Below are 24,126 nucleotides of genomic sequence, written 5' to 3'. Positions count from 1 at the left end.
GTATTATAAACTAAAATCTATCTGAACCACATTACCCCATTGCAAAAGCCAACGATCTACACCAATATGAAATTTATGACAAATTCCATGAGGAGAGCCTCATTCGCTCGAACGCTATGGTGATTTTGGCTTCTGTTCATCGGATGGAAGTATATGAGTCGACTGTGTGAGTGGGTAATTTCTACCCATATACCCAAAAATATAACTTTCTAAGAAAAATTCTAGCTCGAGTAAGGAAAGAGATATGCTAATGAAATTTGGATTATCGAAAAGTGGACGAATGAAACTAATTAAAAAAATTTCTCGGCGCATAAGGACTTGTTAAAAATCGTAAATTTTTTAGCTTAAAAAATCAAACAAAATTTTTTGGTTCTGTATTAAAAAAAATTAATGGCGAGAAGCTTACTACTTTTGACACCAGGTGCGGTTTCATGTCAAAGTCATTAATATCTAATTTTTTCGCTAAATGGATATAAAATTTAAAGAAAATTAGTTTTTTTTTGTTATAAACGCATAGTGTCTTAGAAAATGACAAAAAATGTTTTAATTTTTTTTAAATGTAAGCACTTGGAGTCGACTCGAGAGTCATAGTCCAGGAGCCTGCCCAGAGTCGGAGTCGAGTCAAAACTGCTCGACTCCGCAGCCCTGTTTTGAACCATAATTTTTCGATAATGGTTTTTATAGCACCCTGTTCCATCGTCTGAAGTTCAATTCGGTGGAACAAAACATTAACAGTATTTTCAGTTTTTAAATCATTAACGTCTGGATGTGCCGAACAGTTGAGGAGTTTTGTTGTCCTACATATCCACAATCGATCTGTGGAGCGAATATAGATTCAGATCATTACTTTGTTGTAGCAAAGGTTCGCACCCGTTTGAGCGTGGCGAGAAAAGTACTATCTGACACTGCACGGAAGCTGGACATTGAAAAGCTGCAAACGCAACAGATGGCAGTGGCATACTCCACTGGACTGACCCAACTGCTTAATGAAAGCACTCCTTGTTCCGATGATATAATGGCGCAGTTGCAAACGATATCCCACTCCATGGCAAATGCTGCGAAATACGTACTCGGGTACCGAAAATCTCTCCCCAGAAACCCATGGTACGACCAAGAGTGTCGAGATGCTACTGAAGCCAAGAATGCGGCATACAGAGCAACCCTGCAATCAGCAGCAACGCGCCATATAAAGAAGAGGTACAGAGAGAAAAGGAGAGAGGAGAAACGTCTATTCCGCAGAAAGAAAAAGGAAATACGTGAGTGTGAGCAAATTGAGATGTACAGGAGTAAGAATGAAATCTGGAAATTCTACCAAAGAATTAAAAATCAAACCCATGGCTTTGGTGCGACACATCCTCCAGAAGAGACAAAGAAGGAAATTTGGTAACTGACATAGATAGCGTGCCGAGAATACGGAAAGAACATTTTACTAAACAGCTAGTGTCCGACGATGGCGGGGAAGACGATACCGCAGAACCAATCAATGATGATGGTATAGAATATTTACCTCCTAGCCAGAATGAGGTCCAAGTAGCAGTAACCCAACTGAAGGACAACAAGGCAGCAGGAGCCGATGGTTTACTCGCTGAACTATTTTAGTTCACGCGGATAAGGCGCATGCATTAGCTTGTATGTGCAGTCTGGCTAGAAGATCACATACCCGATGATTGGAACCTCAGTACACAAGAAAGTAGACAAGATGGAATGTGCCAACTACAAAGGAAAAAGTCTCCTCCCCATCGCATACAAGATACTCTCGAGCGTACTGTGTGAAAAATTAATATCTAAAGTCAATGAGATAATTGGGCCTAATCAATGCTGCTTTAGACCTGGTAAATCCACCCTAGACCAGATATTCACGACGCACCAAATCCTGGAAAAGACCCGAGAAGGACAAATCAACACCTACCATCTCTTTGTTGACTAAAAAGACGCTTTCGATGCCCCTTTATGTTCAAAGATATTTCAAGCCATGTCTGAGTTTGGTATCCCTGCAAAATTATAAGACTCTGCAGGATGACACTTACTCATACAAGTTCCTCAGTAAGAAAAGGAAAGAATCTCTCGGAACCATTTAATACCAAACGAGGTTTCAGACAAGGAGACAGCTTATCGTGTGATATCTCTAATATCCTATTGGAGAAGATTATACAAGATGCAGATGTGAATAGATACGGCACACTAATCACAAGAGAACACATGCTACTCGCCTATGCCGACGACATCGATATCATAGATAGGTCACCGGAAGTAGTAACTGCAGCCTTTGAAAGAATCGGAAGAGAGTCAGTGAAAATGGGTCTGGCAGTAAAAGGAGATAAGACGACATGGATAGTTCCAACTCTCAAAACGCCTTGTACAACCGATTTGATAAAGGAAATTAAGAAAGTTGGGAACTACAATTCTGATACAGTCAGCAACTTTATCTACTTCGGCACCGCCATAACCGAGACGAATGACACCTGTTTTGAGATAAAGCGAAGAATAATACTGGCAAACAGATGCTACTTTGGATTAAGTAAGCAGTTTAAAAACAAGGGCACCTCTCGATAGACGAGGATCACACTATACAAGACACTGATACTACCCGTGTTGTTATATGGTTCTGAGGCATGAGTACTTGTGAAAGCAGATGAGGCAGTGCTTGGAGTGTTTGAGAGAAAGATTCTTCGTAGATATATGGACCAGTTTGCGTTGGTTCATACGACTCCTATATTCTCTATATAGGCGTCGTATGAACCGCGAGCTGTATGACGACGATAGCATGGTAATACGTATCAAAATACAACGGCTGCGTCATGTTGTCAGAATGGATGAAGAAGCTCCAGCAAAGAAGTCTTTTGAAGACAAACACAGCGATACACGCAAACTGGGACGACCAAAAGACCGAGGAAAAGAACGAGTGGTGGGAGACTTCTTGAAACTTGGTACCAGAAATTTTAGAATGAGTGCAGAAGGTCGAGGCGCTATTCTAAGTTCGGCTAGTGGAACAAATGTTCTGTCATAGCCAATTAAAGTAAACGTAAAGCATGAAATACTTTAGCAAAGTAAATATTTTTATGGAAGTTATGGTTGAAGCATCAACTGTACAATGTGTCACTACTGTGGCTGTAATGAAATGTACGATTTGACTCATAACTTCTTCCTGATTCGGCTGAACCACATCGTCTCGTCTCGTCTCGTCTCGTCTCCTTTCATTACAAAAATTACCACATACCCTTTTTTAGACCAAAGACTATTTGATGAATAGAGAATTCGAGTGACTGCTTTCTATTTGTAAGAAAATAGGGCGAATCGTTTCTTTAAATCTAAGCTGATATCCATAAATATCACTAATAGTGTCAAGAGCCAAGTTAGGCAACAAATATTGTATTGACGAATGTCAATACATAAAAATGGAAGCTATATCCTAAGACTTTTCAGATATCAATTTAACTTTCTCGTTAATGATATAAGCATGTGTGATACCACGGTTTCTTCAATTTGTTGTTGTTGCCACATTTTTATATGGAGGTGGCGATCCTCGTCAAGCTCCTGTAGGTGAGAAAGCTCGTCCAGGGCAAAGGACCGATCGCGGCGGGAACAAGGTGGCCATTGGTTATTATTAAGAGGCGCCAATAACCCGCCTCGTCATATCGAGCATCATGAGCACTCATTATTTGTGTAAGAGCCGGTGCCGCCCGGCCTCTCACGTGGACTCTCCGCTCGATACCGCTGATTTTCCGCGACTTCCGTCCGTATGGAGCATTCCACTATCCACAACCTGTGGACGCGCCAGATAACGCGCAGCTAAGCTTCTTGTGGCAGCAATGAACACCACACAGATCGGACCTCAATGTTCTAGCCTGTGTGTCACATAGCTCACAACTATTCCATGCCTGTCTTCGATTTGTTCGAGTGGTTTTTGCGCTTTCGATATTAAAAAATTAATATTAATACTTACCGGAATGCTTCTGGTCCTAAATGTGTTGTCGATCTGATATAACTTTCATGGCAGGTATTCGTAATACCTTTCCCTATACTCATGAATTTCTCCGTGTGTTCATTTTGTCTCGTATTGGCACCCAATGCAAAAAGACCACCTATTGAAGCAAAAGAAAAAAGGCAATTATAAGTTGTCACGTGTATGAAATACATAAAAAAAACAGCCATACCAGCAAAACATGCCAAATGATCCATTTTATGTTCTAATCGATCAAACTTCAAATCAGAAACATACGTTAAACCATTTAGACTTGTGCGCACCATATGATCGATAATAGCAACCATGGCTTCGTCAAACATTTGGCGAGCTTCCTCATCCGTTTGACCGGATTGAAGCCACGCCTTTAATAGGTATTCATAGAAACTGTCACCCAAGGCTCCAAGAGACATGTGTACTAAAATGTTACAAATTTAATAAAAATGTTATTTTGTTTCTTTTCTATTTTAAAAGTACTCACATTGGCCCCACTTGCCAGTTTTGGGATTCAAAAAGTTGGGGTATAATCCTTTGGGTTTTTCGATTTCTTTCAATATCTGTCTGATCGTTTGTACTCTTTCCTTATACAGAGGATTGCCGGTGATGTCGCTCAAATAGCTAAATTCTAAATGCAGAGTGCCAAATTCTGAGAGAATTGAACTTGCCCCCGAAGCCCATCCATAGTTTTTACTCAATCCTGTTTTGGGATTGACGAGACCATAAGGAATACCGGTTGGCGTCTGGAATGCGGGCAATAATTTGTCGGCAACATGTTGGGCTCTTTCTTTGTACAAATTATCACCGGTAAAGGCATACATTGTAAGCAGGCCACCGATGAAACGAATGTTCGTCTCAAACACTGACAAGTCGGCGGTGACATTGTCCAGTGAGAACTTCCGTTCGATCCAATCACGTCCCTCTTTGTACTCGTTCTCCAGGCCCATTATATAAAGGGTATCCAGACCATCGATAATTGTAGCACCTAATTCTTGAGAACCAAATATACTACCGATGTGGGCCCGTTGTGAAAGGGGTCGCAATTCGTTTTTACCCCAAGCATAGAGTTTGTAATTTTGCCAGGCATGTTGCATCATCTAAAATGAAAAACAAAAAAACAACTCATATAAAACTCAACATTTGTACTTTTATAAAATAAAGACTTTTATATATTATTATTAAGTAAGCGCAAGACTTATGCTTTTAATAAATAGTTTGGGAGTTCTTTGAAAATAACATTTCACATATATTGGGTTGCCCAAAAAGTAATTGCGGATTTTTTAAAAGAAAGTAAATGCATTTTTAATAAAACTTAGAATGAACTTTAATCATATATACTTTTTTTACACTTTTTTTCTAAAGCAAGCTAAAAGTAACAGCTGATAACTGACAGAAGAAAGAATGCAATTACAGAGTCACAAGCTGTGAAAAAACCCAATATATTCTACTAGCTGACCCGAGCTCGCTCCGCTGCGCCTTCTTTTACTTTATATGGAACAAAAGTTTCCTTAGAATATTTATTTTCGACTATTAAAGATATTTTAGTGAAATACCATGCTAGGAAAATATTGTAGTATATTGCTTGACTAACAGTTTAACAATTTAAGTGCCTTTATCTGAATCCCATATGATCTTTATTGGTCTACGAATTTAAGTTTGGATGTAAGGTGTACTCCATTCTTAAAATACTTTATTTCAGCCCGATATTCTCATGATGTCTGATTTAGTGGTGTTCTCGGGGGAGAGGTGGTCCCCCAGATACTTGGCCCTAAAAATTATCAGCATCGTGCTCTTCTCTCTAATACCTTTTACTTAAACCCCATATTGTCATTGGCTTAAGAGGAGTTTACAGGATGGCCCCAAAATAGGTTATCAAATTCGTTAGGTTATCGATTGAGCCACATATTGGCACGTCGAAAAATTTTTTACCTTTGGGGGTGTTTTGGGAAAGGTTCCCGAAAATGGGTATCACGCCAGAAAATTGGTCCCGAAAATGGGTATCAATTCTTGCTCTACCCCCCAATACCTTTCATTTAAACTCCACATTGGCATGGTCGGTAAGTATGCCCGATTTAGGGGTGTTTTGGGGATTGGGATGGTCCCCCAAACATTAAGCCCGGAAAATATATCAGCAACGTGCTCTATTCTTATATATCTATATATCATTTATTTGAACCCCATATTGCATTGAACCCCATATTGGATATCAAATTTGTTTTCTAATCTCATTTTAAGTCCTTATTGCAAAAGTCAGCAAATATGTCCGGTTTGGGGTATTGACCCTAAAAACTATGAATATTTAGTTCCACAGTCTTTAAGACCCAAATTGTTTTGGTGAGCAAATACGTCATATTTTGGGGGTTGTTATGGTGGTGGGACGTCCGCTAGACTGTTGGCCCCTAATGTTGATATCAGATACGTGGTCTACTCCCACATACCTGTAATTTGAACATCATTTTTCTATAGTCGGCAAATATGACCAGCTTGGGGGGTATTTTGGGGGATGGGCGGCCATTCAGTGAGTTGGCCTTGAAAATATATGTCGGCTTCGTCTTCTACTCTAAAAACCCTCTTATTTATTCGCCTCATATTGCAATAGCCAGAAAATAATTACTATTTGGATGGTGTTATGGGGGTGGGGTGGCCCCATAGACACTTTTCCCCAATATTGATATGAAATTCGTGCTTTACTCCCAAAGACCTTTCATTTGAGCCCCATATTGCTATGGTCGTAAATTTGTTCCCTTTGGAAGATGTTTTTAGTGGAGGCGGCCCCCCAAATACTTGGTCCCAGATTAGTATTCTAAAGGGTGATTTTTTTGAGGTTAGGATTTTCATGCATTAGTATTTGACAGATCACGTGGGATTTCAGACATGGTGTCAAAGAGAAAGATGCTCAGTATGCTTTGACATTTCATCATGAATAGACTTACTAACGAGCAACGCGTGCAAATCATTGAATTTTATTACCAAAATCAGTGTTCGGTTCGAAATGTGTTCAAATTTTGACAAATTTTGTTCAGCGATGAGGCTCATTTCTGGTTGAATGGCTACGTAAATAAGCAAAATTGCCGCATTTGGAGTGAAGAGCAACCAGAAGCCGTTCAAGAACTGCCCATGCATCCCGAAAAATGCACTGCTTGGTGTGGTTTGTACGCTGGTGGAATCATTGGACCGTATTTTTTCAAAGATGCTGTTGGACGCAACGTTACGGTGAATGAACACATTTCGAACCGAACACTGATTTTGGTAATAAAATTCAATGATTTGCAAGCGTTGCTCGTTAGTAAGTCTATTCATGATGAAATGTCAAAGCATACTGAGCATCTTTCTCTTTGACACCATGTCTGAAATCCCACGTGATCTGTCAAATACTAATGCATGAAAATCCTAACCTCAAAAAAATCACCCTTTACATTCAAATACCTTTTATTTAAGCCCCATATTGCCATGGTCAGTAAATAAGTCCTATTTGGGGGGTGTTTTGGGAAAGGGGGGGACCCTCAGAAACGTGGTCCCATATTTGGATATCAGATTCGTATTCTACTCGCAAATTCCTTTCATTTGCGTCCCATATTGCCATGGTCGGTAAATAAGTCCGATTTAGGGGTGTTTTGGGGCTTGGGGTGGTGCCCCTAGCACTTGGTCCAACAATTGGATATCAGATACGTTTTCTTATCCTAAATACCTTTCATTTGAGTCCCTTATTGTCGTGATTGGTCTAAATATAGGTACCCCATCCGAAATTTGGATACCAAATTTTTATTTTTAGGGTACTATATGAGAGCACACAAAATTTCGCTTAAATCGCACCACGCGTCTCCGAGATCTGGCGTTTCTGAAAATTAGGGTAAGGGGGAGGGTCCGCCCCCCTTCAGATATAAAAAAATGTAGTACCCTATTTTCATCTGTGAAAATTTCAAGAAAATCGGCCGTTTCTGAGACTATAAGGAACACACAAACATACAAACAAACAAACTGACAAACAAACATAAATTGATTTTTATATAAAGAAAATGAGGATCAAATTTGGTTAGGATTCCCTTTTCGTAGACACCAGAGATAACCTGTCGGAAACTATGAGGTACTACATGAAATCAATATCTGATGTATAGTACATACGCCAAAAACATCGTAAATTACACTCAAGATAAAAAGCCTGCTGATTATAGCAAACACTGTCTGCTGACTGCTGGAAGTAAATTTTGCTGCTATTACAGCACTAGTAATTAAGAATATCCGGCACTCAATTTTCAGCGTGCTCATGTGGGTTTGATTTCCAACATAGATTTTGGAACCCACCAACACCATGGATTCTGCTAAAAATGTCTGCAAATCTAAGTTCATTTGTTGACATTTTTACCAGAAGGGCATATATATGTAATTTACGTACAGAGTATCTGACAAATCAGGCAAAAATTTAAGCTTTTGCATACCTAACGACCTACGTCAATAAGAAGTATTTATGCAAAATCGATCACTATTGTGGTGAAACGAGGTGGAAACACGAATTAACTAGATTTGAATACCCCCATCCTAGAGTGGTGGGTAACAAAGCTCCTGCTATAACGTTTATCAGTTGTAACCCCTTATTCATTATCATGGCCTTCCTTAATCTTCGCAGGTTTAAATATTTTTAAGGACGTTGTGAAACTCACTGGGCGGGTCAACAACATAATTTGGTGGAATTTGCCAAATATATCCCGAAATTCCATACTCGTAGAAAGAATACGTAAATGCGTATGAACCGATATTTCTTTAAAGGCACACAAAGGATAATGGATAAGTATTGCTATGCTATTTGAGTATACCAAGTTATGAACCGATTGGGGCGATATATGTTTTTAATGTTGTGGAATTCGAATTCATTGTGCAAAATTCCATCAAAATCGGATAATAATTGCGCCCTATAGTGGCTTAAGAGAAAGTTTTATCAGGTAGTGAACCGATTTGGTTCGTACTTGGCACAGTTGCTGGAAGTCGAAACAAAACTTTTCATGAAAAATTTCATCCAAATCGGTTAATAAGCCTCCAGCGGCCCAAGAAGTCGAGACCATCGATCGTTTTATATTAGAGATATATCAGATTATGAACCAATTTGGACCATACTAAGTACAGTTGTTGGAATCGTTTTATATGGCAGCTATATAAAAACATCGACCGATGTAGCCCATTTACAAATCCAACCGACTCACTCGTGCCTAGTCATATGGGAGCACAATCTTCATTCCAAAAGTAGAAATAATATAAATAAATAATATTAGATTTATTATTTAATGGATGGTAATACGTGTTCACTTGTTTCCATTATAATAAATTTTTTTAATAATCTGTTTGTAAAAATTGTAGATCCCACCCGTCTGGGTTTAGGGCTTGTGAAGGTTAAATAATCGTTCTCTAGAATGTCTATTTGTACCCTAATTTATTTGTTGAGTTTAGGGTTAGGGTTTGGTTAGGTTTTGATGCCAGACTGCCATCAGACTCACTTAGACGTTTTCGTCCATTGTGATACCACAGCAACAGGAGAAGGAAGATGCCTTCTAGTTCCTACCGTTGAACCATCCAGATCACATTAAAAAGCCCAACAACTTGCGAACGTTCACATTCGGTAAATCAGACAGGTTCTCAAAGAAATGAAAACCTAAAGTGGAACTCCTTCTGCAAAAGTCGTTCCTGGCAACTTTCAGTCCGTCAGTATGTTTTCCGATTAGACAGTGACCTGTTATGACGGACACAATGAGTGAGACGTCTGTTCTTGCCAGTGACAGCAAAGCGGTTGACCCCATCAAGTCTTGGTTAGGCTACATAGTTTTGAAATGCTCACAGCCACCTCTTTGTGACCATCTATCATTCGTTGTCCTTCGGGCCTGGTTCTGAAAACTTAGTTTACATGTCGCTATAGGCATACCCACAGATATCTCTGTGGCCCGAAGCCCGGTATTTTATGCACTTATCTGCATCAATAATTTTCAATATATTTTTACATTGGCCAATTAACAATTTCACATAATTTATAAGAGTGTTTTTAACTATTTAAATTCTCTTGGGCAGCCTAAATGTAGGCTTTGCACCATTCACTTTGTAATCCCCTAAAGGTTATACTCTGTGATATGACAAAATAATAAAAGGCTCATTAAATATTTAAAATAATAATGTGAAAGCTATTAAATTAACATACAAATAAATATTTAAACAGCAAAAACAGCAACTATGAGAATGGTGACAGAAGAGTGCACAATTCTACAGCATTTTTGGGATTTTGATAGATATCGTCATCCTTTGTATACCTTCCCGCCTGCTGCACCCCCTCATTCTTGCCTACGAATCGAAGAAGAGGGACGTTGAACAATTTAGTTGCTGATGGTGGTTTGCAGTTTATCATCGGCTAGTCATGTTATGGCGCAATAGTTGCACTTGCCACTATGGCATGGTGCCAGAAACCAATTCAAATTCCAAGTTAAACAATGACAAAATGCTAACATGCCATCCAACTTCCTGAGTACTGGAGCCTTTGGTTGTTTAATGTTACACAGAGGCTTGTATTGGCACACTAAACCCTACATAGATGAATAGATGCAACCTAAAGCCAAACTGCTCGGTCCTTCCCTTATGGGGAAAAAAATGCAGCACCAAAAGTTTAGAAAATGTGATCCGTAAATGTTCGCTTTAATAAATAATTGTTATTTAAAGATGCCTCCTGCACGTTTGGCGTTTAATTGAAATTTATTCTTGGCTTAAGAAAGGCGGCAACCTGGCGGATTGATAAGAAAAATACCCTTCTGAGGAAGAACACCGTCAACAAAATTTCTCAGTTAAGATGGGGTGGTATTTATATGGGAGGCCACATTGGCGCAGGGGTTAGCATGTCTGCCTATGACACCAAACGCCTGGGTTCAAATTCCCCTGGCTATATTTGTGAGGTATCCTGCCACGTTAAAACTTCTCTATCAAATGGTGTCGCTACGCGCCACGCCTTTCGGACTCGGCATAAAAAAGGAGGCCCCTTATTATTGAATTTAAACTTTAATCGGACTGCACTCATTGATATGGGAGAAATATCACCTGCTCCTTAGTGGAATGTTGGTGGAAAATTTAGTAGTTTAGTAGAAGATATTTATATGGAGATGACTTTAATCTAACAGGGATAGCACTTCTTATGACCTCCCTTACATGTTGCTTGTATCTATCAATAGAACATGTGTAAATGTTAGTTGTGAATTTAAATACTGATGATTTTTACGATTTTGTAAAGAGTTTCTGTGAGATTGTTGAACAAGACCTTTGTATAAACTGGGTCAAGTATCGATTGAAAGCTAGCTAGTATCAGCCAGCGTAAATAATCCAGACTGTTTCTTACAAATACATTCGGATAACCTAGGCAGCCATTATAACGTCATGCCTATGATGGACAGTGACACCAAGTTTTACCAATTTCAACCAATTTTTGTATAAAAATATTTTTTAAAGTGACAAAAATGTATAAAAGTTATCTAAATTTGGTTATGATACCAAAAGCTATACTGACCTCCTTTTTATTTCCATAATATCAAGACGATCAAAAATTGGATAATTAATGTGGCTTTTATGGGCCTTAGACCCTAAATCGGAGGATCGGTCTATATGGCAGCTATATCCAAATATGGACCGATCTGAGCCAAATTGACGAAGGATGTCGAAGGGCCTAACACAACCCACTGCCCAAATTTCAGCAAAATCGGATAATAAATGTAGCTTTTATGGGCCTAAGACCCCTAATCGGCGGATCGGTCTATATGGGGGCTACATCAAGATATAGTCCAATATAGCCCATCTTCCAACTTAACCTGCTTATGGACAAAAAAAAAAAAGAATCTGTGCAAAGTTTCAGCTCAATATCTCCATTTGTAAAGCGTGATTTCAACAGACAGACGGACGGACATGTCTAGATCGTCTTAGATTTTTACGCTGATCAAGAATATATATACTTTATAGGATCGGAAATGGATATTTCGATGTGTTGCAAACGGACTGACAAAATGAATATACCTTGGTTTGGGTGGTGGGTATACAAATAGCGCCTAATTGGTACCTTTTAATTATTTATTAAGTGTCACATAAATGAACTCGGCTTAATCGCAACTAATTGCTAACAAAGAGCTTTCATTAACGTCTGACGTGGGTGGGTGGTAATTATGATATGATAGATTGTATTCGTCCCTAACCTCCTCTGATGCTTGAATTTGACGCTAAGCATAAGTGAGGTGAAAATTGCTCTGGGACTCGATTTAAGCTTTCATAAAAAACAATTATTATTGCAATATGATCCCTCTGTGTCTGACAAAAGGCGCTCTTAAATTGAAAAGGAAAAAAAATAACAACAGCACGGGATACAATCGACTCGCGTTCCATGATACTTTACATCGTGTTTTCACATTATCGCCATCATCATCGGTAGACTGGAAACCCCACAACAAGGCTCGTTAAGCTAAGAAAAAAACAAGAACAGCAACAATAAATGAACAAAGTCAATTCCATACGCCGTCAACAAAAGCAACATCGTCAATAAAAAAAGAGCCGCATCATAAACGATTTAATTAAAATGGATATAAATTATACAGATACTATAAACCTACATGACACACAATTGTACCGATGCAAATGAAATAGAAGATAATCAAGAAGAAATCATATTTTATCAAAAAATTGCAATCTTCCAACTGAATAATGAACAATGAATGTCTTTCTGGTACAATAAATTTCAGATACAAAAAAACATTTTTGTGCTATTTGAGAATATTTAGATATGAGATATGCTTTTTTATAATAAAAAAAATTGATTTAAACATTTTTTTAGGCCAAATCATATAGAAACGGATCGATTCAAACAGAAAATCATCCTCCTTGTGATGGAAAGGGTCAAGACAGTTAAAGGATTTTCAGGGATGCGCTGATAGTTGTGAACTGGTAGCACTTCACTTTATTAGAGTGGGGTAGTGGTTCCGATCACTATCCGAAACCTTGGTCCTAAGCTTTAACGTATAACTGTGGTCTGATAACATAAAAGTTTTGCCTGGTTAACTCTCACCGGAGGCTACCTGGCGTGAACATCAGAAAACAAATTTCAACTGTGGTGTAAGGTATCCAGGTAACAATTGGCGGTGCTAAGAGGCACGCCGTTCGGTCTCGGTATATAAAAAGAGGTTCCATGTCATAGAGCCAAAATCTGATTAGGACTGCGCTTATTGATATTGGAGAAGTATCCCTTGTTCCTTTTTGGAATATTCATGGTAAAAATATGCATGTAAGTGGTAGTCATGCTACTGCATATGCATACACAGAAAAAATTAAAATATAGGTTTAATTAAGAAATTTGTATATTTAATTAAAAATGTTGCTGAAATTGAACCTATAAAGAAATTTGTATTCTTAACACACGATTTTGCATTTTGCGCTCATGGCAAGCTATATAATGCGATTATTTACTCAATACACCAATTTAAATAAACAATTTTTTTACATCAGTCGGTAATACAGAATTACATTATTGCATTAAAATAACTTATCTTTTTATTAAACGATAAAATAATGATTGTAACAAACAAAGGAGAGCAACAAAGGATAACTAAAGGAATCTCATTGCTCAGAAATGTTTTTTAGTTTATATGTAAGAGATTTTCTAAGTTGCACGGAACTCCTGACATAGATTTCCTTTTCCGAGGTCACTTTTTGTTACATATAGCGTAGAAGTAAGTCCATAGTGGCATGGGCTGGATTAATATCCGTATCCTCTTCTCAACCTTACCTAACCTAGTTAATCTATCTTGTTAAGTGGGAATCCTCTAGATGACGAAAAATCCAAGTAAATTTTTCCATTACACACATCAAGATTTTTTCAAAAATGTGTCATTAGAAGGACAATGCGAACAGGTAGTTGGGATATCAGCAAAAAGATTGGGCTCTTGTGTTTCCCTTGGGCATTTCATTGTTTTATGTCGCCCACAATTGTCTTCCCTGTCTTTGTAAAGTGTACGATAGTGAAATAATTTTTATATTGAAATGAATAGTAATAAGTAACCAACCTCAGCATTTTGCGTTGTTGTCTCGAAGTATTGATCTATTTCTGCTACTGAGACATCGACTGGTGGAGTGGCTACGCCAGGCTCCACAGGGGCTTTTGGTGAAGACACCTGGTTCGAGTCTTAAGGACAAGGCCGAACCTATTTTATCTTCGCATGATTGGCTTAGGCCATCGGCCTTTTCTGGCAAAACAATACGTTATTTAAGAGGTTGGAATAATAAAAGGCGCATCGCTCTCAGATCGAGAGGCTTCGCGAGAATGATCCTAAAACTTTCACCGATAAGGAGAGATGCTCGATTATTTGGGCTCGGAGATTCGCTGAACGGGCTATCCCAAAGGCTACACGTTTAAATTCGGAAACGGCACCGCAGTCAGCCAAACGGCTGCGGTCAGATGGAGGGCATCCCATGCTCAAAAGAATTGAGGTGAACAATAGTAATGTGGGCCCAAGGATCTTTGCTATTGTCACTAACGACAGCTTGGTTATGGTAGTTGTCAAGAAGGGAGAAGAACAGGGCTGCATACCTAGGAACAATTGGAGTGGGATAAACAATGGACTGCCATCAGTATACTCCGATGTCCTTACGTAATTGCCTGGACCTCCTTGACGATTGGAGTGGGATAGTCAATGGACTGTCATCAGTATACTCCGATGTCCTTATGGAATTGCCTGGCCCTCTGTGACGATGCACACTGATATTGGGGCCGATACAACCGAAATGCCTTCAGGATCATCACTCAGTTGATATGTATCGTTGCGCCCTAACGAAGGGAAGGAAGATATTCCTTCTCGACCAATTGGATACCAGGGATTTCCTCAGATTCTGAATTGATACTTGGGAGACTAAGGGACTGTAATCATAGGGATTACTTTCAACCAATGCCTGGAAGATTGGTGGATCTGATGAGGCTCGACTTTTTCGCAAACCTCAAAAAGTCTGAAGGAGTTGTATCCTACGGATTCAACAAGTTGATACTGAAGGTCTATAGAAACGGCGGGGTTGGGGAATCAGGAGACTACTCAGAAGTTGCTGCTGAATACTTGTCTGGAATTATCGACCACATCTTTAAAGTCGGGCGGATTGCAGGAGATTGAAAGTCCTCCTGTCACCCTCAAAACAGTAGGCAAAGGCGTCGAAACGAAGTTGTATGGGTGGGTCAAGGTGTGTGTAGGCGAAAAGGGACGAAACTCAACAGGTACTTCGGCAGCAGCTTGTGAAACATTTAAGGAGGAATGGTCTACAGCGCAAGCGTCCACTCTCCGGTGGAAGAGTGGTTCCAATGCTTTCTCAACTGCCCCTGGATGCGTAAGGAAACTCATCATGACAAGATCGAACGAATCTTGAGAGGATGAACTCTTGGCAGAATCAGAAGACAAGGCTAACGCAACAGTGGTGGAAATTCTTAATCCTGACTATAGTCCGAATTCTGCAGATAAATCTCCACAATTGTAAGGCCGCTTCGGCGGCACTAAAGGTCCTTCTGATAGCAGGAGGATTTGACGTTGTTCTTATCCAGGAACCATGGGTGTGTGGAGGAATGGTTCCTGGATTTAAACAACTCAAGGGTACGGGGAATGGGAGATATAGAGCCTGTATTTTTGTAGTCAAAATGTTTTTCTTTGTTTTGTTCCTATGCACTGAAGATTCAGTAACAGCCAGCATTGAAATTAATAGGCCTCATTTCTAGCTGGCTTCCCTATATATGGCACACGATTCGGAGATGTCGCCTTCAGGCCTTAAGTTGCTGCTTGAGCCTCTTCTGCAGGAAAAAAGAGCCTCATTGTAGGAAGTAATGCCAATGCACATCATCAGATATGGGGAAGTTCGGATATCAACGAAAGGGGTGAGGAAATAAAGGGAATACCTCGACCTTTATTACAAGGAACAGGCAGGAGTACAGATTTTGTCTTTGTATCGGAGGTTATAAGTAGAAGGATATGTGAATGGGAAGTGTGGGATGACCACAGCTTCTCAGATCATTGTTATATAAGGTTCAGCCTTAGAGAAAATACTGTAGAAGTGGTCCCCCAGCAGAAGAGACTATAGAACAGCTGCTGTGTGTATGTCCCGCACTGGCAGTCAGAAGGAGTTCCTCTTTAGGTTCTCATTTCTTTGAGAACTTACTTGTTTTAGCGGATGTGAACATTCGCAAGTCGTTGGGCTTTTTAAAGCGATTTGGATGGTTGTACGGTAGGAACTGGAAGGCATTTTCCTTCTCCTGTGCCTGTGGTATGGGCGATAATATCTAAATGAGGCTGATGGCAGACTGTCACTTAAACCTTACCTAACCTAGATGACTTCAACCTTTGGGCATCAAAAGCAAAAAAATGAGATGATAAAGGTCACCCCACACCCAATTTTATCAGTTGCCAACACCATGTGCTGGATCGCGTCGTTGTGGACGATGAGCTCCATAGGTCGAGTACTTCTTTGGGCGGGATTTGAAGATCAATCATAAGCAATTGCAACAGCCTTCGGCAATGGTAAAACTGAGATAGAGGAAACGGGGGGCTGGAGAGACGACACGAAATTTCTCACTTGAGTCTTTCGTCACTTCACTGAGAGGAGATCCCATTTGTAAAGTTCCAGCAGATATCAAATATCTGTAATATACGCTGGAACTCTCGTATAATTCTAGCTCATCCCGCATTCATTCTGATGGCTGAAACTCGGAGAAGTTTGCGTAAAATCTGTTCATTATTTTTTACTCATGGGCTGATCATTGGTTGAGTAGTCAATTCAAAATAAAGAACTATCTGTAGCTCTGAAAGACAACCCAAAAGCTCTTGAATGGTGGAGAAAGAATGAATCACCCATCAACTTTGCCCGAAACAACTTATGCTGTGAGCGTGAGGTCAAAGTTATGTTATTATACGCACAACATTGACAACCTCCCACTTAGATTCATCCTCTCCAATGACAACGTGAAAATTTTACTTGCTTGTATGTTTGATGATCCTAGGTAATGTTACATATATGTGGCTCTAAGGCTTGTGTTCAATTCTGTTCTGAGCTACAGTGAGAGCTATGTCTAAATATGACCCAAGTTTTTCAGTTTAATTTGTCTCTAAGCCTTAAAAGTCACCCGGGTTAAATGTCAACAAAATGAGATCAAAAATGCTATATGTATTTTGCACACAAAAATTTTTATAATCTCCCAACCTACAGCAACACGTGATATGTATGCATAATAAAAAGTTGATAGCTCTGCGTTTTCGAAGTTTAGGAGATTACAAAAAAATTTGTGTGCCAAATACATATAGCATTTTTGATCTCATTTAATTGGCATTTAACACGGGTGAATAGTAAGCTTTGCATACATTGCGGGGTTTCAGAAAAACATATCGAAGTGTAAAGAATCCCCTGTTTTCATAATAGAGAGTTTATAAACATACAAACAAAAAATATTTCCTGAAGTTAATCCCTTGTGATCGAAGAATTTAGATTATGATTGCGAGCTGAAGAAACGAACCTTCAAAATGAAGATATAACTTTTTTTTAATGCTAATCAAAACAAATAAACTTGAACGCGCATACACAACAAAAGAAACTATGGAAAAAACTGGTCAACAAAAGAAAAAAGAAAACGAACTTGTGGGTGGCATACGATGATATTATTTTGAATATGCAACTACAACTAGATTATACAGTATCTCCGCATGAAAGCTGCAAAGTGTTTCATATTTATTAAATTTTTGCATAAGCTTTCTTTTAGTTTTTGAGCATACCGAATAAAAAATATTGTAATAATAATTAATTTTGTAAGTTCATAGTGAAAACTGTTTTAATTTTTATCGAAAAAAAAAAATATTTAATTTAGCTGTTTCAATGAACTTCTAATTGTTTATTCATAAAGACATTTTTAGGTATACACCCATGTGTATACTTACATTTGAGACCCAGCGTATATATGGGACATATATTTAAATCTGAACCGATTTCAATGACATTAAACAGCAATGTCGACTGTCATCCCTCGTTCCAAAGTTCATGAGAATTGGTTTACAAAATACCACTGTATTGCAAAGTTCCAATATACATCGTCTATAACTGCATGTGCCAAATTTGAAGACGATCGGATGAAAATTACGGCCTGCACACAAATTAACACGGACAAACAGAGGGACGGACAGCATAGCTAAATCGAATCAGAAAGTGATTCTAAGTCGGACCGTACACTTATCAATGCTCTCTTCCTTCTGGGTTTAGGGTAAAGAAACAGAATAATGGATACATCGGAACTTAACTTATGAGCAAAAAAAAAAAAATAAGTACTTTCTAAGATATGGGTTCTGCGAAGCAAAAGGGAACATACGAGTTACTAAGAATGGGTTTCAAAACTGCTGTCACCATATCTAAAGTTAAACTGTTTCCACTCCAATACGTATTTATATTCTTGTCTGTTAAGACAAGTGTTTTTGTTTCCAAATTATACTTGGATTTCTTGGATTTTCCAAATTATACTTGGTTTTCTTATTGTACCCAAAAATAACATTATTTCACTATATATATTTTTCTCAGTCATGATTTTTCAGATTATGCTGTGCTAGAGGTTAGCATGTCCGCCTATGACGCTGAACGTGTGGGATCAAATCCTGGCGATCATAAAATATTCAGCGGTGGTTATCCCCTCCTAATGCTGGCGGCATTTGTGCGTCACTATGTCTTGTTAAACTTCTCCTCAAAAAAGGTGCCGCACTGCGGCACGCCTTTCGAACTCAGCTATAAAAAGGAGGCCCTTTATCATGGAGCTTAAACTTGAATCGGACTGCACTCGTCTATATGTGAGAAGTTTGCCCCTGTTCTTTAATGGAATGTTCATGAGCAAATTTGCATTTGCAATGCATTTAAATTCTTTAAGAGGTTTATTGTCTATTTCCATCAAGGCTGGTTTGATGGTCATTTCTTTTCCTGCTTACGAAAATGTCTGTGTTTCTTCTTTTAGATTTGTTTTCTTGGGCTCTAGTCAACTTGATTCCATTTCGTTCAGTCATCTTCTTCATTTAATTTTATTTTTGCTTTCAATGCGATGACTTTAACCTACTTCTCCTACTGTGGCAATTGTTATTGTCACTGTAACCGAACGACGCCTTCACAGTTATGGGGCGATATTTATACGCGGCTATTGTCGTAGTGGTTGCACTCGCACTTGCAATCGCACGCCTATGTCAATTCAATGAGAAGGTCAACATGCAGTGTTTGTCTATTATTTTGGCTTGACCGACGACTGAGTTTTCTTGTAGTCCAGAAGGACAGTCGGCACTCATGACCATTGTCATTATCGCAAGTCTTGAGGGCATTGGGCATGCCATAAAATCAGTCGCCGGTAGTTAATGGCTATTGTCTCAAGTAGCTCTGACAAGTCGCCCATTATGCTGACCACGCCAATATTTTTTTTCCAAATCTATTTTAGTTTGCTTTTCCGTTTGGCATCATGGTCAGAGATGAGTTAACGTAAAGCAGCTGACAATAGCCCAGTTTCTATTGTATTTCAATGTTTGTCTATTTTTTCAATGTTAATATGGCAAAGCCCTCGCCACATTTCATGTTGGGGTTTAGTTACATTTCGATAACAGAAAATTAAGATATCATAATTTAAATTTTCGGGAATATTGTTTTCCTGCCTATACAGTGGATTATACAATATTTGAACTGAAACAATAGAACAATCGATCGCTGCGAATAAACTTTTGAAGTAAAAAACTTTAAATAATGGTCGACATCAATTTAAAGAAAAACTTTTAATAATGTCCGTCAGCATTAGCCTTTGAAGCGAATGCTAAATTCTTCTATACTATGAAGCTTATATGAGTTTAATAAATACAAAAATAAACCATTTTGTTTTATTGTTCTTTCATGAATGGGCATAAAAAGAAAATAATTTAAATAAGTGTAAATGCTTTGCCGGTAAGCAAATCTGAAGGATACCGGATGCATCCATTGTCTGCGGACTATATGTAGAATGTCCAGCTATCCATGATATCAACATTGGGTATCCGTGTTGGCATTGACGCCACAAATTAGTAAACAAATGAGAATGGTGGCTACCAGCCAGGAGTTCCACTACAGATCTAGGCTACAGCGGGTCAATATTTTCAAAGTGTATGAACATTGTTCACAATGAACAACAATATCCTTCATTGCTCGAAAGATCAAAGTTTAATTCATCAAATAGCATAAGAATACTGCAAGATTGACCATACCAGTAAGAAATGCCGGGCTAATTTATCTGGTTTCGAAATCTGGGGAAACATCAATTGAATGTTTTCGATGAGGCCATAAGAAATTGGAACGGATGGCAATTTTGAATTCTTTATTACTTTTTCCTAAAACGATATCCCGATGAGGTTCGACTTCGACTGTATTTGGCATAGGTATCAAGGCGTTCAAAACATTCAATTTAATTTTTAATTTAATTTTTTAATTTAATTTGTAATTTATTTATTTACACCCGCAAAACAAGAATATAAAATTCTTATAATCAAAGTGCGGGTAATATCTCCAACAATTGTACATAGTAAACACTTAAAACTAAGAATCTATAGCTATACAATACATCACAGATTTTGAATGAATAACTTACTAACGGAAAAAACTAACATTTGTGGCTTTGTAGATTTGAATTTAAAAGAAAAAAAAAACAAAAGTGAATTTATCAATTAAAGAGAAATTAATAGACTTAGTTGATCCGAAAAAAAAAAGAAATTAAGGTAAGTATAAAAGAATAAAAGTAAATATATAAATGAGTCTTAACATTCATCAACTTAATGCCGTAAAATGTTTCCAAAGTCTGGTTTTAAATGTTGCCGAGTTACTGAGTAATTGCAGATAGTTAGGAAGTGAATTCCAGAGACGTACAGCGAATCAATCCCATGGCAGCCGGTTGTACGTACCGGATTGACCCGATGGAATCTTCATCGGCAAGGGCTGCCGCCTCAGTGTACGTGTTCGTCTTTTTTCGTCATGGGAGAGGCACATCCCGGAGTGCCTTCTCCGTATGCTTTTGGTCCGTGCCGGGATTGAAAAGAACCCCGGACCCTGGTTCTGTTCCGTTTGCCAGAACCGCCTTCATCATCGGTCAGTGTCGGTGAGGTGTAACAGGTGCTTGGAGTGGGTACATTTCCGTTCTTGCTCTGGCCTAACTTCGCTACGGGAGTATAGTCATACTGGCTATGTCGCTAGGTGCTGTGCGAACACAGCCAGCAGTGGGTCACAAGCGTCGCCGTCGTCGCCTTCGGCGTCCTCGTCGTCGGACTATGTGACCCCCCCGACCTCTCCCGTACGGCAATTTATGCAAAGACAGCACCCTAGCCCTACTATTGCCAGGCCAGTGTCGGGAAATGTATCGTTCCTGCAGTTAAACTGCAATGGACTGCGAGGCAAGATTGATGAGATTGTGGATTTTATGAGTCGGAAGAGCATATCGGTCGCAGCGATCCAGGAGACAAAGCTGACTAACACCTGCAGCTTGCACAGTTGTCACGGCTACAATGTGCTACGTAAGGATCGCTCAAGGAATGGAGGTGGGGGATTGGCCTTCGTTATACACCATTCCGTGCAGTATAGACCTATCTCGCCTGCGCTTGACGCTAGTGACCCATACATGGAATGTATGGGGGTAGCAGTCAAGTCTGGTACTGCCGAGATAGAGATATACAACGTGTATATACCGCCGGTTGGCAGCTGTGTCCCGATTAATGGCCAGGCCTACAGCCCCGACATAAGTGGGTTGCTATCTGGCCATAGTCGTCTGGTTCTGGGGGATTTCAATGCACATCACTCGTCATGGCATTCTCCCCTAGGCAACGACCAGCGTGGCATAGCTTTGGCAGAGCAGATAGATAGCTCCACGTTTTGCACGGTGAATGAGGATGCCCCCACTAGGATTACGAGGAGGTGCAGCAGCTCGCCAGACATCTCAATCGCATCCCCTGATCTCCTGAGTGACGTATCCTGGCAAGCCGTCATCTCTTTGGGGTCAGACCACCTCCCCATAATCCTCACCATCGACCGACCACCCGACTTCATAACCTCTGAGCGCCGAACGTTCATCAACTATAAGAAGGCCAATTGGACTGGCTTCAGAGAGTATACCAATCGCCGCTTCAATGAACTGCCACCCCCCTCTGATGTGCTTGTGGCCGAGAGGAAATTCCGAGACATCATCAACGCAGCAGCCGCTCGCTTTATACCAGCCGGTCGAATACCGCAAGTGCGACCCAATTTCCCGGCGCAAGCAGTGGTACTCGCAGACGAGCGTGATGGGATTCGTGCTATGGACCCCGCTAACCCCAGAATCAGCGAGCTGAATCTGGAAATAAACAGGGTAGTCAACGAACATAAGCGGAATTTGTGGCTGGAACACTTGGAGCAATGTAACTTAGGCACCGGTGCAGGCAAATTGTGGGCCACTGTTAAGTCTCTCTCGAAACCCGGTAGACGGGACGACAGGACCTCAGTCACTTTTGGCGAGTTAACCGTGACTGATCCGAAGAGATGCGCCAGGTTGTTCAACCGTCAATTTATCGTGCATCCCGAGAGAGACAGGGCAAGGAGGAGAGCCATTCGCCGTATTCGTGGTCTCCGAGCCGATGAACAGCCATCACAATTTACCGTGGGCGAAGTTACGAATGTCATCCGTGGCGCCAAATCTTCCAAGGCGTTGGGCCCCGACGGAATCTCTACATTGATGCTGAAGAATCTGGATTTACCTGGAGTTGAGTACCTTACCACTGTCCTTAACCTGTCATTGAACACTCTTATAGTTCCCGATGTCTGGAAAATGGGCAGAGTGATCCCGCTACTGAAGCCTGGTAAAGACCCGAGTTTGGGGGAGTCGTACAGACCGATCTCCCTTCTCTCACCAGTGGCTAAGACGCTTGAGGCATTACTCCTCCCGAGCCTCGTAGGAGAATTTCCATTCGCCGAGCATCAACACGGATTTCGGAGACTGCACAGCACAACAACAGCTTTGCATGCCATCACCACACACATTTGCCGTGGCTTCAATCAACCCAGGCCATGTGATAGGACGGTCCTCGTGGCATTGGACCTATCGAAGGCATTCGACACGGTCAGCCATGCCAAATTATTTGAGGACATCGCCAACACGTCCCTCCAGCCAGGCCTTAAACGTTGGGTCGCGAATTATCTGTGTGGCCGCCAGTCATTTGTGGAATTTAGGGATAAGAAGTCAAAACACCGTAGAGTGAAACAGGGAGTTCCCCAAGGCGGGGTGATATCTCCGGCTCTGTTTAACCTCTACCTTTCCTCCATCCCACCTCCTCCAGACGGCATAGAGATCGTATCATATGCGGACGACTGTACGATCCTGGCATCAGGCCCCCCACCCATTGATGACATCTGCGACAGGTTGAACGTCTACCTCAACGAGCTTGCCTCATATTTCGCTGCAAGAAATCTGAAGATATCCGCCACCAAATCTTCAGCCACACTGTTCACTACAAATACGCGTGAGGTGAATTCTGAGCTGACTGTGATGGTCGATGGAGAATTGATTCCGACCATCAAGTGTCCCAAAATACTTGGCGTCACATTTGACAGCTCCTACACTTTCTCCCCACATGCCACAGCAATCTGCAATAAAGTCAAAAGTAGAAACAAGGTCCTCAAGTCACTCGCTGGCAGCACTTGGGGTGCAGACAAAGAAACCTTGTTGACCACGTACAAAGCAATTGGCCGGTCTGTGGTAAGTTATGCAGCGCCAGTGTGGTCACGTCAGCTTTGTGACACGCAGTGGAATAATATTCAGATCTGTCAGAATGCCGCCCTCCGAACTGCGACGGGCTGCCTCCTTAGTTCTCATGTGGACCACCTCCACCAGGAGACAAAGATCCTACCAGTGCGAAGACATAACTACATGCTGTCTAAGCAATACCTTTTGGGCTGTTATCGCAGAAATCATCCAAATCATCATCTTGTGGATAGATACCCACCGCCCAGAAGCCTTAAGGTAGATCTACATGATCTAGAGCGTGAGGTCCAGCGCTATAAGAGAGAACCTCTAGATCAAGCGGCATATCAAGCGGGTCTGAACAACATTCATGCAGACACGGTAGCAGACGCGTTAACTGGCTACCGGGTGAATG

General features: G+C 40.3%; 1 protein-coding gene across 6 annotated transcripts in view; it reads right to left on the bottom strand.

Moving 5' to 3' along the window:
* The window catches only part of LOC106085499 (mannosyl-oligosaccharide alpha-1,2-mannosidase IA), a 476,398-nt gene that overhangs the window by 14,642 nt on the left and 437,630 nt on the right, over positions 1-24,126 (bottom strand). For all 6 annotated transcript variants that reach the window (XM_013249771.2, XM_013249774.2, XM_013249772.2 and 3 more), the window contains exons 3-5: positions 4,443-5,055; positions 4,155-4,379; positions 3,944-4,082 (exon numbers count right to left, since the gene is read on the bottom strand). In XM_013249771.2, the coding sequence (XP_013105225.1) occupies positions 3,944-4,082; positions 4,155-4,379; positions 4,443-5,055 (977 nt within the window). The remainder of the gene's footprint in view (positions 1-3,943; positions 4,083-4,154; positions 4,380-4,442; positions 5,056-24,126) is intronic.

The sequence above is a fragment of the Stomoxys calcitrans genome, chromosome 4 (genome assembly GCF_963082655.1).
Source record: "Stomoxys calcitrans chromosome 4, idStoCalc2.1, whole genome shotgun sequence".
Taxonomy (NCBI): domain Eukaryota; kingdom Metazoa; phylum Arthropoda; class Insecta; order Diptera; family Muscidae; genus Stomoxys; species Stomoxys calcitrans.
This window is presented reverse-complemented; position numbering and strand designations above follow the sequence as displayed.